This window comes from Myotis nattereri (genome assembly GCF_964212035.1).
Source record: "Myotis nattereri genome assembly, chromosome: 13".
Taxonomy (NCBI): domain Eukaryota; kingdom Metazoa; phylum Chordata; class Mammalia; order Chiroptera; family Vespertilionidae; genus Myotis; species Myotis nattereri.
This window is the reverse complement of record NC_138088.1, coordinates 15,786,024-15,801,917: the sequence shown is the minus strand read 5'-3', so window position 1 is coordinate 15,801,917 and position 15,894 is coordinate 15,786,024. Positions and strand designations below refer to the sequence as shown.

Below are 15,894 nucleotides of genomic sequence, written 5' to 3'. Positions count from 1 at the left end.
GTTTCTGTTTTATTTATTCATTTATTTTCTTCTTTTGATTCCACATATAAGGGAAATCATATGGTATTTCTTTCTCTGACTTTTTCACTTAGCATACTACCCTCTAGGTTCATCCATGTTGTTGCAAATGTTGGGAATGTAAATTAGTACAGCAGCTATGGAAAACAGTATGGAAGTTCCTCAAAAAATGAAAAATGGAACTGTCTTATGATCCAGGAATTCCACTTCTGGGTATATATCTGAAGAAACTCAAAACATTAATTTGAAAAAATGTATGAACCACTATATTCACTGTGTTATTTTACAATAGCTATCGTATGGAAGCAACCCAAGTGCCATAGACGAAAGGATATAAAAGCTGTGGCACATACTACAATGGAATATTACTTCCATAATAAAGAATGAAATCTTAACCATTTGCAATTTTTTGAAATTTTATGCCCAACAGACATCAGAATAATAAATCCCTTCCATAGGGATATTGGTCTAATTCAACTCTTTGTCCAGTGGCCACTAGGTGCTGAGTACATGGATGGACCAGTACTGCAAATTTAAAATAAAAGATCCCTCACTCCTGGCTGGGGACAGGTATATAAAACCTTCTCTGTGTGACTATGAGCAAACTTACCATCTCCAGAACTGTCCTGGGAGCCAGAAAATTACTAATTTTCTGCAACCCCTTAGAGAGGCTGTGTATATAAGTGGGGATCCTGCCAAGACAATCTTGCCTTTCTTTCTGGTATTTCTCTCTGTAGGGATCTTGAACTGGATATGTTTTAATTTCCCTGGTAATGGTGTCCCTTTATGCTATTATTTCACACAGGGTAGAAGTTTTGGGGTACAAACTATATGAGGTGGCAAATTAAAAGTATAAAACTTGGTTCCTCAGTTTAGTCTAAATCAAGATAATTGACAATGCAATGACTTCTCATTTTAGATACACCCTTTTGTGACATTTAAGATTAATCTCTACATCCCTTCTCTTGTTTGCTGAAGAAGCTAACGATTTTTGGTCTGGTTCTTCTGACCTGTGTCTTACATTAGGCGGGTGTGTGCTCCAAGAAGCTTCATGACATCCTGAGAGGTAATGTTTTCTGCTGAGAAGCATGTCTTAAACTGTATCTTAGGAGTGTCGGTTGCAGTGCCTGACAATGGCTACTGCTTTTAAGCCTGTTCCAGCTGATTTGAACCTTTCAACATGGTTGGTTTAACTCGAATCTCTAAAAGCTTCCAGTTTACCTGAGGGTGGCTTGTCAAGTTGGTTTTCCTATTAAATTTTGGAGACTTGGTCTTTGTCTCTGTAGAATGGGAGCAAGTTGTGCTTTGTTTAATTTTCTTGGGTTGTTGTGCTGTTAAGACCATGCAATAAAACCAGCTGTTATGAAAGTCTTGTCAGGCACGTTGTGAATGATTCAAATGCTTTGTGGTGATAGCTCTCCTTAGTGTTGCTGTTTTGTCTGAAGGGAAATCCTACTGAGGAAAAGGGGAGCAAATATCCATTTGTTTTCCTAGCGTCTGACACTCTTCTGGGGCCTTCAACATGCTGTCACGAGGTAGTTCTTGACCTTTTAGTTAGGAAGACTCAATTTGAAGTCAAAACATATGACAGATGTGCCATTGACATTTGTTGATGAAGAAAGTCCACATGTGGATTTGTAAGAACTCCATGGCCAAGTTGGAAGTCCTTATTCCTGGTGCAGGACAGGGTCCAGGCTCTATCACTAAGAAGCTCTCTTACACTGGGCAGGTGTCTGGAGTCTTAGTTTCTCTGTTTAAAACATGAGGGGTTTTGACACACCAGGTCCCTACCAGATTTAGTCCTTGGTGGGTCTATGAGAAAAGAGCTCAGTTTCTACATCTAATTGTCAGCTTCTCTGCCATATATATCAGAGTTCTTGAATGATGATGATATGTACAAGGTGGTAGTGCATGCCAGGGTGAACGGGATGGGTTTTATGGTGAGCACCATGGGCCTGGGGATCAATGTGAACTTATAGAACAGGCTGCTGATCGAGTGGACATGTGGAGGGAAATTGAAGTCTATAGATTGATTGAGCTTTATTATTATTTTTGATTGAGCTTTATATCCCTAGTCTCTCCTTGCTGCATGAGTTCCATCTTGGCTCGGAAGCTGAAGTTAATTTATTACACAAGGAATTCTGAAGAAAGATGAGTCCCGTGGAGAAAGAGGAGAGCTTGCTAGATGGGACTCAGAACACTTTATTTTTTTAGCCTGTATTTTCCTGAGTCAAAGTTATTTTATTAGAGTCAACTAGTTTTCTGTCCCTTCTCCCTACTTTCTCTCTTCCAGTAATGAAGTTACTGAAGGACTGTGAATATAGGATATTGTATTGTCAGCAGTTTGTACTCATTGGATAGGAGAGGACAGAGAGATGACTTGAAACATTGAGGGTGCTAGGGTGAAGTGTGATTTGTGTTAGGTTCAGCCATAGGAAAGTGCTGTTTTTGTAGTTCTAAAATGATTGAATATTAGTAATTCATATGGTTAAACCTAATATCTGAGATGTCCACCATATTCTTGTTTCCCCATTAGGAATCATAACCCCCTGGGGAATCTCTTACTCATTCCAAGATATCGTTGTCTGTGTGCGCAGAAGACTGTGTATTTGTGGGGCAGGAGGTGGGAGAAGGATCAAGGTTATAGCTGTGTGATGGGCCAGACTTTCTACCTGGCAGAATTCTACCTGGAGTCCTCTAGGGAAGCATCATGTATCATGACTCACTGGCCAACTCTGACCTGCAGGCTTGTTTTATGGTTTTTGGAATGATTTGCCAAACCTGCCCTCGGAGTGCTGTCTGTGAAAATGGGTTTCAAAAACGGGGTGGTTGGAGCAGTGAGAAAACCCTCTGACCTTGTCATAGTCAGAAGTTTTAGGGTCAAATTTTACTTCAGCTTTTTAATATTTGGGTACACACTAGATTAATAATATAAATAAAACAATGCCTCGGGGCACAGCTCTGCAAGCAGAGAGGTGTTGATGGCAAAAGGCTCCTTGGAGTCATTGCCCTGTTGCCTTTGAATCAGCTTTGTTCAGAGCGAGGCGGACATTTGATACACAGTGGTAATAAGATGGGATTGGCGGTCTGGGAAGGTTTGCTTGTCCAACCCTATTTGTTCAGCACCATGCAGGTTGAATACTGGTAAGTGCATCTGCTGTATCTTTATGAGGTAATGTGCATAACAGGGTACTTGCGGGGGGAGGCAGTGGAGGAGGAGAGCCAGAGGGGCAGCTGTTGGAAAGGCCCCTGAACGAGAGGCTGATTGCTGTGATTATATCGCCATGCTCTGACATTGGTTTTTTTTTTTGTTTTTTTTTTGACATCTGAATCTGGCCAATTTCAGTCCAATTTCCATTGTGCCGGGATTCGTCTTCATCATGCTAAGTGTACCAGGAAAGGGGGAGCTGTTGGCAGAGTCCCTGCAGCCCCCAAAGCTGATCTGATCAGAAAAACAGTCACAGATATGGCATTCTGTGTGTGTGTGTGTGTGTGTGTGTGTGTGTGTGTGTGTGAGTGAGGCGCTTGCCTTTAAAGTTGCGGAAGCAATCATCGGATCAATGACTCAGGGCTGTGAGCAGCTGGGCGATTTCCGTTTGCCACAGTGTTTCTGTTCCATTTAACTTCCAGGTGTCCTACATAGGCCAGGACTGCAGAGAAATTCCAGAGCACCTCGGCAGGGACTGTGGACATTTTGCCAAGAGGCTTGATCTGAGCTTTAACCTTCTGAGGTATGTAACTTTCACAAGATGCAGACCAGGCCTGGGACACCCAGTCCCCCTGGTAACAGCTTGCAGGTAAGTGACCCGTTCTAGCTCTGCATAGGGTGCAGGGATCTGAGACGCGTGGACGCGCACCCCATAGGTTTGACTCTGAATGATTCCTCTGGCCAGCCTTTGTGCCACTGAAGAAGCAGTGAGCATAGGCATCGTCCTTCTCACATGAGTTCTTAGGAGAGTTTCACTTTGTTTTTTTCCTTGCTCACTGAGACTCGTGCAGACGAGGTAGAATACTGTTGGGGGAGGAATGAGACGGAGCCAGCAAGTGTTTTGAGGGTGTTTAGGAATGCTCTTCTGGACAGTTCCCAAATCATAGGTAGGGTGTATGTGTGTGTTTTCTTTCTTTGCCTTTTTATGAATTGGAACCTTAAATATTTGTGATGATGATTTCTCCCAGATGGTATTTCAAAGTAATTCAAATGCAGTTGGCATGGGGTGGGTGGGAGGGAACACTTGAACAACTGTTCCAGTCTTGGCAAAAGGTAAGTGTGATCTTCTGTATTATTGCAATGGAGAATAGTTATTCAATTTCTTCCTAAAGAGTTTTAAATTACGACTGGTTTGGGGGCATGAAGTAGGAGCTACTTGGAAAGCAGGTACCAGTGGGATCAATGAGCAGGGGTCAGGGAGGTGGTTTTTCTGAGGCAGCTGGTCCCACGCAGGGCGTTTCCCCAAGGTGCCTGTCCTCTTGAGAACGGTGCTATCCTCGAATGGAACCAACTGTCTTGGGGCAGAAGGATTGACGAGGAGCCCGAATCCCACCCCAGGGCTCAGCACTTTCCTCCTACCACGCCTTGGAGTTTCTCTCTCGCAACTTCTGAGTCAGGACACTTGGGAATGAAGAATTTGAGAGAAAATGGACAAAACTCAGGGCATTAAGGCACCAGTGGGTAGAGGTGTGCCAGGAGCACGTGACCATAAGGTGCCTCATCTTCAGGGAAGGGGCGCCCGGAGGGTTGTGTAAAGAGCGGGTACTGGGTGCATTCTCTCCTTGACTCCCAAACGGTTTGCATGCTTCTGGGGAGATGTGGAAACTGAAAAGTTGCAAAGTAATGCATAGTGATGAGAGGATGCTAGACAAATGCTGACTCTTAAGAAATGAAGGATGCTGTTTGATCCCAATGCCCAAGGAAAGGATGGAGTACATAGCCTGGTTGGACTAGCCTTAGACGCGTGCGCCCCTTAAACAGCTCCCCAGCATGGACGGAGGAAAAGGGCTCTCTTGCTTGGGCATCGGAAGGAAGAACTGTGACTGGCCTCCAGGGGCTCAGGCTGTGGCTGCCTTGCTATCGAGAGCCCGGATGTGGGTTTGAGGAGGCTGGGCCCCATGAGGAGGGAGTGTGTCAGCGGGCACAGGTCATGGGACCGGGCTGTCAGGTCTGAGGAAACAGAGGCGCCTTTGTCACTCTGGGGGGGGGGGCCCCTCTCTTCCTTTGGCAGAGAAGGGGCTGGATCCTGGGAAGGGTGGTGTGTGTGTGTGTGTGTGTGTGTGTGTGTGTGTGTGGTGAGTAGGGTTGGTGGTGAGATGGGGCTCTTGGCCTTGAGGGGCTGTAAGGATTAATCAGAGGAAATGATGGGTCCTGAAGGCAGGGGAATTTAGTGAGAGGAAGGCCAGTAAAATAGGTTCAGAAGGAGAGAAGTTGTGATTTTTATTTTTAGAGAGACGTTTTCATAGTGTTGAGTTTGAGGATCTTATCACATGTGGTCAGGAGCCTATTCTTGTCGGTGTTGTGGTCAGTGTGTGAATGGCACGCTGGGTTCTGGCTGGGTCAGGGCAGAGATGAGCAAAGGAAGAGCGAGGTCCAAGGTTTGGGAAGGGTTCACACTGACACTTGGTTAAGCTGGAGGGAGTTGCAGACCAGAATGGACCATAGTGGATAAAAGCAATCCTCACTGGGCTGGATTGGACGTGGCAAGGATTGAGATCGGATCCTCTTTGACTGTCTTATTTCCCTAATAGCAGGGTGAGGGGAGGTAGCACTTGGGTGTGAGAGGAAGAAGATATGAGTGTATTTGGGCACTGGTGTCTCTTTGCCTTTTCTACTACATAGAAATTAAAGATGTTTTAGATGCTTAACTAATACTTCTTTAAAGAAAGAAAGAGGGGAGAGAATACAGAGAAGGAAAGAGAAAGATGGTCATAAACTTACCTTCTACATAAGTAGGTAGGTAATAGAGGATCCAAGCTCACCAGGCTGCAGGGATCATCATATCCAAGTGAAATATTGGGAATTCCCATCCCACATTCTGTGAAACGTTTCTCCCTAGCCCTCCATACTGTTTTCTCGGGACTTGGGAGAGCTTACCTCCTGGTCAGTTTGCCCTGTACCCCGATTCCCCACAGTCACTGCTCTAACCATCACTGTTCTGTTGTCTGCTGTTCTCCCTCTTGGCAGCTTGTCTGGCCCTACTCAGGACACTCTCTTCATTTCTCCAAAGCCCAACAATACAATATTACTATGTATTACTGACAGTTGGAGGAGTACTGGTGAAGGGGGAGGTGGTAGTTGGAGCACACAGCAGCAGACACGTTTGGGATGGCGTTGTTCCTGCAAATCCCTGGTTATGCCTCTCATTAAGTCAGGCTCTCGGCATGTGACCAGGTGCCTCTCTCTCCCAGCCCCGTTCTCTCCTTTTCATGTCATTCACCCTCTTCCCAGAGCTGTAAACACAGCGTTACTCACTTTGTTATATACAGAAACATTACCCCTGCCCGCTTTGAGAACATCTCTGCAGGTTTCCTTTTCACACCCAGAGAGTCCTGTCAGGGCACTGCCTTAAGCAGAGCATTATCCCCAGTACAAAATTTGCTACTCCTATAGATTGTAAAATCAGCTGCAGTCCGTTTGTATTTTAGGGCACAGTTTGTTTTCAGGCAAGGAGTTCTATTTATTCTTTTTTTTGAATAGTTTATATGTGCACATGGCACAGCTTCAAATTGTGAAGAGAAAGTCTCCTTTGAACTTATGTCCTTTAGCCTCCCAGTTCTCCTCTGCACTACTCACTCTTTTTGTAATCTCCCAGAGATATTCTGTGCATATGCCAACATGAATTTCTTCTTGTGTGGCCTCATTTGTATTACTCTTGCCAAGATGTTAGTTAAAAGGGAGGTACCAGGCTTCAATTAACCACTCACATTAGGAACATCCTTCTCTATCATCTTACCATTAATTCATAGCCATATGCCATCATCATTATTAATCTCACTTATGAAGTGATGGTTCTGCTGATTCTCCCTATAGCCCCCTGCATGTGCTGGAGGGAAGGGTGGTTATGGATGTATAAGTTGTGAACTTTTAAGTCACTGTATATTTTTTCCTTTGCAATACACGTCAGCCTTCTCTCTGCATTAACTATCACGAGTCCTCTCCTCCTTTGGGTTGTCCAGTATTAAACTGGTTACGCCTCCATGTCATGGAAATTCAGGCTGTGCTGTATCTATGACTCTGTCCTGGGGAATGGAAGTTCCTGGGACTTTGCGTGCCCTGTCAGGTTGAAAGTTGGAAAGGGAAGCAAGACAATAGGTCTGAATACAATTTCTGGCTTCTTTAGAAGACTCAAAACATTCATCTCTACCTTTCCTCCCAGATCTCATTCTTTCTGGACATGATTCCTGGGGGAGCAGGGTCCTGCCATCCACCCCGGAATGGGAATAGAAGGTTCAGGGAGCTAACTAGCTGACAGGAGTAGTGTTGCCCCTTGAACTTGAATGCATTAATGATCATAAGTCCATTGTCTACACGTGCATGAAATTGTACTTTAGATTTTATTTTTTGAGTACTTTTTTCTTATAGCAAGAACAACAATGATCAATGTAGAAATCTTGGAAAACTCAGTAAGGTGTGAAAAAAACCCTCTCTCAAACCACTGATAATCTTGCAAGTTAAGCTGGAGGAAATCCCCATTGTTACCACTTGTCTTTATTAATGTCAAATATCTTAAAAATGATGCTCTTGCTTACACTCTGTTGGAAGTTATTTTTCCATCTCAATAAATTCTCCATTATAAGTTTTAATGTTCTCTTATTTTTTCAGTGTTGGGTATTTAGATTGTTCCCAGATTTTTTTTTTTTACTGTTATAAATATCTCTATTATAAGTATCCGTGTAATACTGATTGATGAATATGTCTCTGCTTAGTTGCTTGGGACATTTTCCTGGAGACAGAATTGTCAGAGGGTTTCACTACAGATGTCAGATTGTCCTTAAGAGAGGTCATAACAATTTCTGCTACTGAGACTATTTGAATATCTATTATTCCAAGTTCTTCCTGGAGCTTGTTTTTGAGGTTTTCACATTTTACTTTTACTTTGCCGATCAATAAGGAGATCCTCAGTTTTAGCCGGTGCTGGTTCCTTGATCAGCTCTGGCAGAGAGAGCTTGTTAACCGTTGTTCCAGCTTCAGTTTTCCTTCTCCCCTGACGGAGAAAGGGCAGGGTTCTCCCTGAGTGGTTTGCCTGGGCTGCCTGATGCGCTTGTTGAGCACAGAGGGCAGAGCGGGGCTCCCAAGGAAAACAGTGATAAACATGCCTGTGTCGATCTGGCAATAAAACGGAGAGGGCTTAATTGATCTATGGCAACAGGAAGCTTACATTTGCAAATTTAAATTATTTGCAGTCACATCTTATTTAGCATCACTCCGATAAATACACCGAATGGGGGAATTGCTTAGAAGAAAACTTCTTAGGTGGGAGCTTCCTTGCATGTAGTTTCCTTGGCTTTGGTCAGTATGGAAATGGAGGATTGGGGAATTTGGGCACCTCCAGGGAAGAGATGGTGGCTTTGTCGTCTTCCCCAGGCAGTGAGGCAGACAGGGGGTGCACCATCAAAGCTTCTAGGATATGCGCAGCAACATTTCCATTTCTGTTATGAGCTGCTATGTAACACTTGGCCTGCTAACTTGCTGTTCAGTTGGGAAAATGGGCAATGGAATGGAAAGGAACCATGGCGTTGGGATTATACCACCCTGGCTTGAAACTCTGCTTACATCACTCAGCTGTAATTTAACTGGCCTTACGCTAATTGCAAAAATGTTGAGTGTAAGTGTGTGTAATGATGACCTGCTATATCATAGTTCTTCAATAAGCATAGCTACAAGTATAGCTTAAACATGGTGCTAGTGAGGCTAAAAGCCCAGGCTTGACCCTCCACAGGGACTATTTCTCTGGTAATCATACTGGGGTTCCTCACAAACGTTCCGGATTTCCTCACCTTCAGCACATGGTATGTTTCCACATCTCTGCACCCTTTGGTGTGACCAATGTGCAGAGTCTTAAAGAGCTGGTGTAAATTTGCCTCTTTCTCTTTGTTATGATCATCAGTCTTGGGTTCTGACATAAATGAGCAGAACCTCTTGCTGATTTATGTTGGACATAGACTGTAAATGAAAAATCTGTCTTTAGACTTTAGGATATTTGTTAATGCAGCATAACCTAGTCCATACTAACTGATATAATTACCGTAGGTCTCAAATGTCTGACATTCTATTGGCTAAACCCACTCATCTCATACATACTTTTCATCCCTCCCAGCTAGGAGCATACATTTGTTTATGTTACACTGGGAATGAGTGGGAGAAAAATTCTCTACTCAGACTCAGGATAACAGCTTAAAGGGCATGCTCTGTTGGCATTGGGTCTGCATCAACTTATTTCTTTGCAGTCAGGGGCCTTATTTTCAAAACACAAATGCAGAGGTGTTACTTGGGGAGCATGCTGATATTGGAGTTGGGCTGGCAACAGAACTCATGTCAGTAAGCATAGAGAGGAAGAGATGATGGTAGGAAAGATGGGCTTTAGAAAGATAAACTTTTAATGAAATTTCAAAATAGTTCTAAGGCATTGATAAATTCTAAGGAGGCAAGGGTCTGTGTGTTTTGGGAACCATGTTCACTGGAAGCTGGGCAATGCTGTGAAAAGCATCTCCTTTGTTCTAAGAATAACATTGGCAATTCTAGTGTCTCCAGCTACTAACAGAACATACAACAAAAAGGTGATGTGGAAAATGAGTTGGCAGGTAATATTTAATGTCTCAGTAGCAACCTTTCTGGAGTGACTTCCATGACTGGAACTACCAAAAACAGTTTGAGGGAGGGAAAGAGAGAAGATCACTAAGGGAGCAGGTTGATATGGCCGCCTCCCTCCTCCCAAAGGGTCCTGCTTTCTGGGACTTCCTCTTTTGGCCCGAGAAATGGGGTATTGAGCCGCTGTAAGACTGAGCTGGTGGACAGTGGGGGAGATTGTCTAAAGGGCCGTAACGAAGTTCAGCTTTCTCATTGGTGATGCAGTGTGTGGTTTAGAAAGTGCTTTCATAAACATTGTCTCCATATTTTCTACAGTGTTTGCCACTAGGGTAAAAAATTCCTGGACTTTTTAGTAATGCCTTTTATTTCCCTTTTCCCCCATTTTACTCCCCCAGGATCTTGGCCCCCCTTATTCCATTTTCTCCCTCTGCCCTGCTCTCTATCCTGAGGACATCATTGTGCATGTGGACGATGCTGCTCCCCCCGCCCTCCCCCTCCCGTGTTATCAGGGTGGCTGTTGGGAGCACTGGTGACTTGTGGGGAGGAGGGAGTGACTGGTCAGCTTAAATCTTTCAGACTTTCTATTTACTGGCCCTCCAGGTTCTCAGGCATGGAGTTTAGTCACCATGATATGGGACTAGGGGTCCTACTAGCATTTAGTGGGCGAGGCCGGGGATGCTAAATGTCTTGCAAGACACAGGGCAACCTTGGACAAGAAATAATTTTCCCTTCCCCGTGCCAGCTGCACCATGTTGAGGAAGTCCTCTGAGTTCTGTTTGAGAGCTTGCAGACGGCTGTTGATGAGACTCACAATAAAGCAGTCTTGCGAATAAGTACATAGAGGTGACTGGCTCTACTCTCTGGCGGGGTCCAGGGGCACCGGATCAAACAAGTGACATCAGTCATGTTTGCTTGTCAGTGAATCAATCACCCGTATTATGGAGCACTTACTGTATGCCAAGGCTGGGCAGAACACTTGGCGTGTATTATTTCATTCAGTCCTACCAGCAACATTTTGACAGTGGGACTGTTATTCCTCACATTTTACAGATGAAACAACTGAGGCCCAAAGAGTTGCTTTAGACATTATTTGCCTTTGACTACCCTGATGATTAAATGGCAGAGCTGGGTATAAATGGCCTTGGTGATCTGACTTTAGTTTTACTTCAGATTGCTTCTCCAAGTAGAAACCATTGTTTTCATCCTGTGAGCAAATGGATGGCCATTTCCAAGACTATATTTCTTTGTGTGTGTGTGTGTGGGTGGGGGGGGGGCGGGGGGAGGGGAAGGGCGTTCTTTCAAAATTGTGAACAGCCTGTGGACGTCACCGTAGCAGGATCACAGTAGGTCCTGCAGCTCCACGTTGGCAGCCTCGGAGCTCTGTTGCACTTCCTTCTCCCTCCTGTTCCTCTGAAGCCTTCTGGATGTGGAAAGTTGGGTTGGCAGGATCTTGTGGGACCTGGGTTGTGTGTTCCCAAGGACCTCATCCTCTTCTGTCTCCCCTTGGGCTTGAGGCAGGCTTAGATGAAGGCCATTGTCATGGTGAGAAATGGCTCAGCAATGCCAGGGCCAGACTGCTTGCTGACCCAGCCTCGAGAGGGGAACCCTGGGATGGATGACTGCATGCGTGAGTTTTGAGTCTGGAGGGAAAAGAAGAGGTGGGGGTGTGTGTGTTCGTCCTTGCGCGTGGACCCACTCGCACGCACACCCCCGCCATCTGAAAAGCCTTTTTTCCTCTTGTCTCCTCAGGGACGGCAGGGTTGGTGATGTCAGCTGTCCCTGCTCCTTTATGATGAAAGGGGAGCGATTATGCTTTTTGCTGGTGTCTGTGTTTAATTGCAGGATGTAATAACTACAAATTCTCCCTGGCCGAGACTTTTCTTAATAAAAGGTTTCTTCTATCCCAGCTGCTTTCTTTTCCCCTTTGTACTCCCACCCCCACCACTGCCTTAGCACAAGGTCACTTCGGGTTTTAAATGAGGGAGAGACACACACATGTGTTCGTGTTTCATTTAGGGTTTATATTAAAAAAAAGACACCTCCTCCTCCAGACCCATCATTATGGAGATCAGCTACGTGCCCCCCACCTTTGCACCACCTCCCCTTAGCTCCTCTCTGAGTTTATACAGAACCCAATTTTTCAGTCTCCTGGGTGTCTGCTTTTTCTCTGGTTCTGAAGAAATAAGAGACGGTAAAGCAGGGAAGACCAACAAAAGAGGTTGTTTTTTTTTTTTTAAAAAAAATCCCAAACCTTTCTTGAGATAAAGCAAGACTTATTAAAAACAATTGGAGGGAAGGGCAGGAGATGGGGGTGTAAACCCCCACGCGGGCGCATTTTCTGCAGCTGGTGGAGTGTTTTAAGAGAATGCACCATTGTTAAAACTTTTTTTTCCCCTTGATGGATTTATTTTTAAGGTAGAGAAATATTTTCCCCATAATTGGGTAACTCTTAATAGTAGCAATTGCATATTTATCAGTGTGAGGGGCTGTTATTAATGTAACTGTCAGGCCCAAACACATTTCTGCATTAAATCCATTTAGTATGTGCATTATTCGGGCTGGAATGTCACCGGGACATCAAAGCCCCATAGGCATGGAGAGCTCAGTGCCCTGCTGTGGCTGCCGAACAGGCCCTTGATCAATAAATGTAACATGTTAATGCAGAGCAAATAGAATAAAAGATTTCTTTGACAAGACATGAAAAATCACCTTGTGGCAGCTGGCATGTGATGCCGTTTCTGGGGAGACACTAGCAAAGTTGATCTGACAAGTAAAGAGGAGAGATGATGGTTGTAAGGTGCTTTTGTTTCAAACTTCTTTCTTGACCTGTCAGGTTTTGAAGGCGCCTCAATGGCTCTTTTTTGTCATGTGAAAATTGTAGTCTTAGGTAGTTATGAAGCAGTTATCTCTTCTCAAATTGTGAATGCCGCTGTTTAATTGATTCACTTAGCATTTGAAACTGTCACGCATTAATAATTGCGAAATCCTGTAGATACTGCGCTAGTGTGTCATACTTAAATGTGTAGTTATCAGAAAATTAATATCCTTAATGAACCGGTGCTTTCAAACTAACATTGCATGAAATCTCTTTTGCCCTTCCATTTGCTGAAGCCACATCCGCCAGTTTGCTGAGAATCACCTCTCGACAGTTTGCTTTCTTGATGCCCGACAAATGCCAGCTTTGCTGTGGGTACATCGCGTGCTCAATGACAATAAATATAGTAATTATACTGGAGTTAGTAATTAACATAATTGTAGTCAATTACGACAAATACAGTACAGAGCTAAATAAATGAGAGGGGAGAAATTAGCAAGCTAATTGATTTATCTTCATGCGGCTTTCTGTTGTAACTGGCAGGGCTGTTTTCCTCGGGGTGGGGGCGGAGGAGGGGAAAAATCCCCACAAGGATTGTTTACAAATAACTGATTTTGTTTTGAAGTTGCTTTGTCTTTTGACTTGCTGTGCATCACCTCCCAAATCAGCTTACAAGGAGGAAAAAAGAAAGAAAAATTTTAAATGCCAAGGGAACGTTTTGTTAATTTAGCTACATCAAACTGAATGCGGCAGCTAGGGAGAGCAGGATTTAGCTTTTGCTAAGGGTTGGGGAGTTGTAATTTTTTCTTCTTAGCTATTGCTCTGGTAAAAGAAAGCTGTGTGTGTGTGTGTGTGTGTGTGTGTGTGTGTGTGTGTGTGTTCTAAGTCTCCATCAGAGAGGTGGTGCTTTGCTGAACAGTACATTCTGGGGCTTATATGTGTATGTGAATTTGCTCAGTTCTGTGCCACTGGCTTGGTGTAAGGAGTGGGCATCTTTTACTTGGTTCAGCCCCATTTGGCCTTGTTATGCCTTTGCTCTGGGTACCCAAGGAGAACATGGAGAAGGGAGCAGCAATGCTGTTGGAGAGGGTGGGAAGGGGCTCCAGTGAGGACCCCCTGCCCACTGTCCCTTCTTTGCCAGACCTCAGCGCTACCCCAGCGTCCTGGGCTGTCACACTCCTGAGGCTGCCGGGAAAGGTTTTTGGTGGGGTCCGGGTGCCCATTTGTTTTGAGCTGGTTTATTCTGTGCTGCCTGGAGCCCTGGTAAATGATGTTTATTGTGCCTCTCTGTTCTTTGTTCACCCCTTTCAACGTGACTGCTGTTCACACCACTGAGAGAGAACGAGCGTGTGTATGTGTGTGTCTGGCGGCTTGGGGTCCACCCCAGTCTTTTTTTTCTCACAACTTTGAGAAACAGGATTTTTTCTTTGCCCATTGACATAGGCTAGGGGCTAGTAGACAGAGCACTTTTTTTTTTTTTTTTTTGGTTGGAGTGCTTAAAATCTCACTCAAGGTTAAAATTCAGTGCTTTTAGCCGAAACCGGTTTGGCTCAGTGGATAGAGCTTCGGCCTGTGGACTGAAAGGTCCCAGGTTCAATTCCGGTCAAGGGCATGTACCAGGGTTGTGGGCACATCCCCAGTAGGAGATGTGCAGGAGGCAGCTGATGGATGTTTCTCTCTCATCGATGTTTCTAACTCTCTATCTCTCTCCTTTCCTCTCTGTAAAAAATCAATAAAATATATTTAAAAAAAAATTTCAGTGCTTTTAAGACATGACTTTTCATAAAGTATCCAGTTTAGTAAACTGAAAATTTGTCCCAAAGCCTTTCCTTTAGCTCTGCTTCCTGAAGATTCTACTGTGTATGGTGTTTCTCTTCTGACACGAAGGGAGTTAGAGGCAGCAATTTTTTGCTTCTCCATGGATGGCACATGAAACCACGCGTGACCTGGTGTGGAATTCAGTTTTCCAGCTGCGTTAAAATGCTGCCTGTGTTTTAAAACACCAAGGCGCGCCTGGACACTGCATGGTGTGGTCCTTCTTCATGTGCACTTCATTTGGAAATCAATTTCTGATATGAAATATTTATACACAGGGAATCACTTAAATAATTTAGTGTTTGCAGGAGTAATGGCTTTCTGATGAAGTCTCAAGTTATTTTAGTAAATGCGTGGGACTTCTGAGGAGAAAGGACTTTTGTCACTGGAAGGGGAGAGTCACACCTGGAGCAGCAGCCTGATCGGTCTGACGCGGGTCAGAGAGAAACTGGATGATTCCTACGTCGAGCTTTGTTTAGTGAAGAGATCCATTCTGGCTCTGGGGCTCCTCCAGAGAAGGCCTTTTTCTGTGAGCCGGTGAGAGAATGTGCGAAGACAGTCCCTTTGCCTTTGACCATTGTCAAAATGTGGCATCGGCAGCAGTTCTGTCGCTGTCTGCAGTCTCTGCTCAGCTGCTGGTTTTGTACTCTGTCTTTTCTCCTGAATGGCACCCAGATGTGAGTGGAAAAGAACGTAAGATGCTGGCAAAAGAAGCCTCTTTTCCTTTTTATTATTTTAAAATTAAACTCCCTTAATTGGAGCTAGCTTTATTCTGTCCCCCAGCTGCTAAAGAAATAACAGCGTGGGGGATAATTTAGATGCGCTGTTTTTCAAATAAAATGCCGTTTTTGCAAAGGCACCATTTCCCCAAGACTCTTTTCTGTTTCCCTGAGAGATATGCTCCTCTAGATGTTTATGTGAATCTTGAGGTGATTTGTTCCCCAGGAATTCTAATGATTTGTGTACCAAGTTGTGTTTGTGGGTTTGGTGGAGCAGAAGGAGGGGATGGAGTTCAGAGCTTTTGCGCTTTCCATTCCGTGTCAGTCTTTGAGGGGGTACATGGGATTGCCTGGCGGGGCATTAATTTTATTTCAGGGACTTACTTTTCAGAATGCATTCCCTGTCCCTTCTAGATGTATCAGTGTGGGAGCTTGATTCCTCAGGATTCTCACCTCTGGGTGATCAGGGCCCCAGGCGTGAGCTTGGGAGGGCAGACTGTCTTCATCTGCGCTGATGGTTGAATTGTGGCTCTGTCCTGGTTGGCTCCTGTGACTTCTTCGCAGGTGGCCCGGGAAGGACTAACATCCTTCCACTTGTAATTGGAAATAGCAAACCCGTACCCTGAATTCTATTCTTGGAGACTGGGCCCTGGTAAGCAAAACCAGCCTGACCTAGGGTATGGAAAACCGGAGGCTGGCAAAGATTCCCAAGGGCCACTGTGTCTAGG

At 44.6% G+C, this 15,894-nt stretch overlaps 1 protein-coding gene across 1 annotated transcript in view; it reads left to right on the top strand.

Moving 5' to 3' along the window:
* The window catches only part of LRMDA (leucine rich melanocyte differentiation associated), a 1,011,348-nt gene that overhangs the window by 3,693 nt on the left and 991,761 nt on the right, over positions 1-15,894 (top strand). Inside the window, exon 2 of the mRNA XM_081105319.1 lies at positions 3,649-3,749. Coding sequence (XP_080961445.1) covers positions 3,649-3,749 — 101 coding nt within the window. The remainder of the gene's footprint in view (positions 1-3,648; positions 3,750-15,894) is intronic.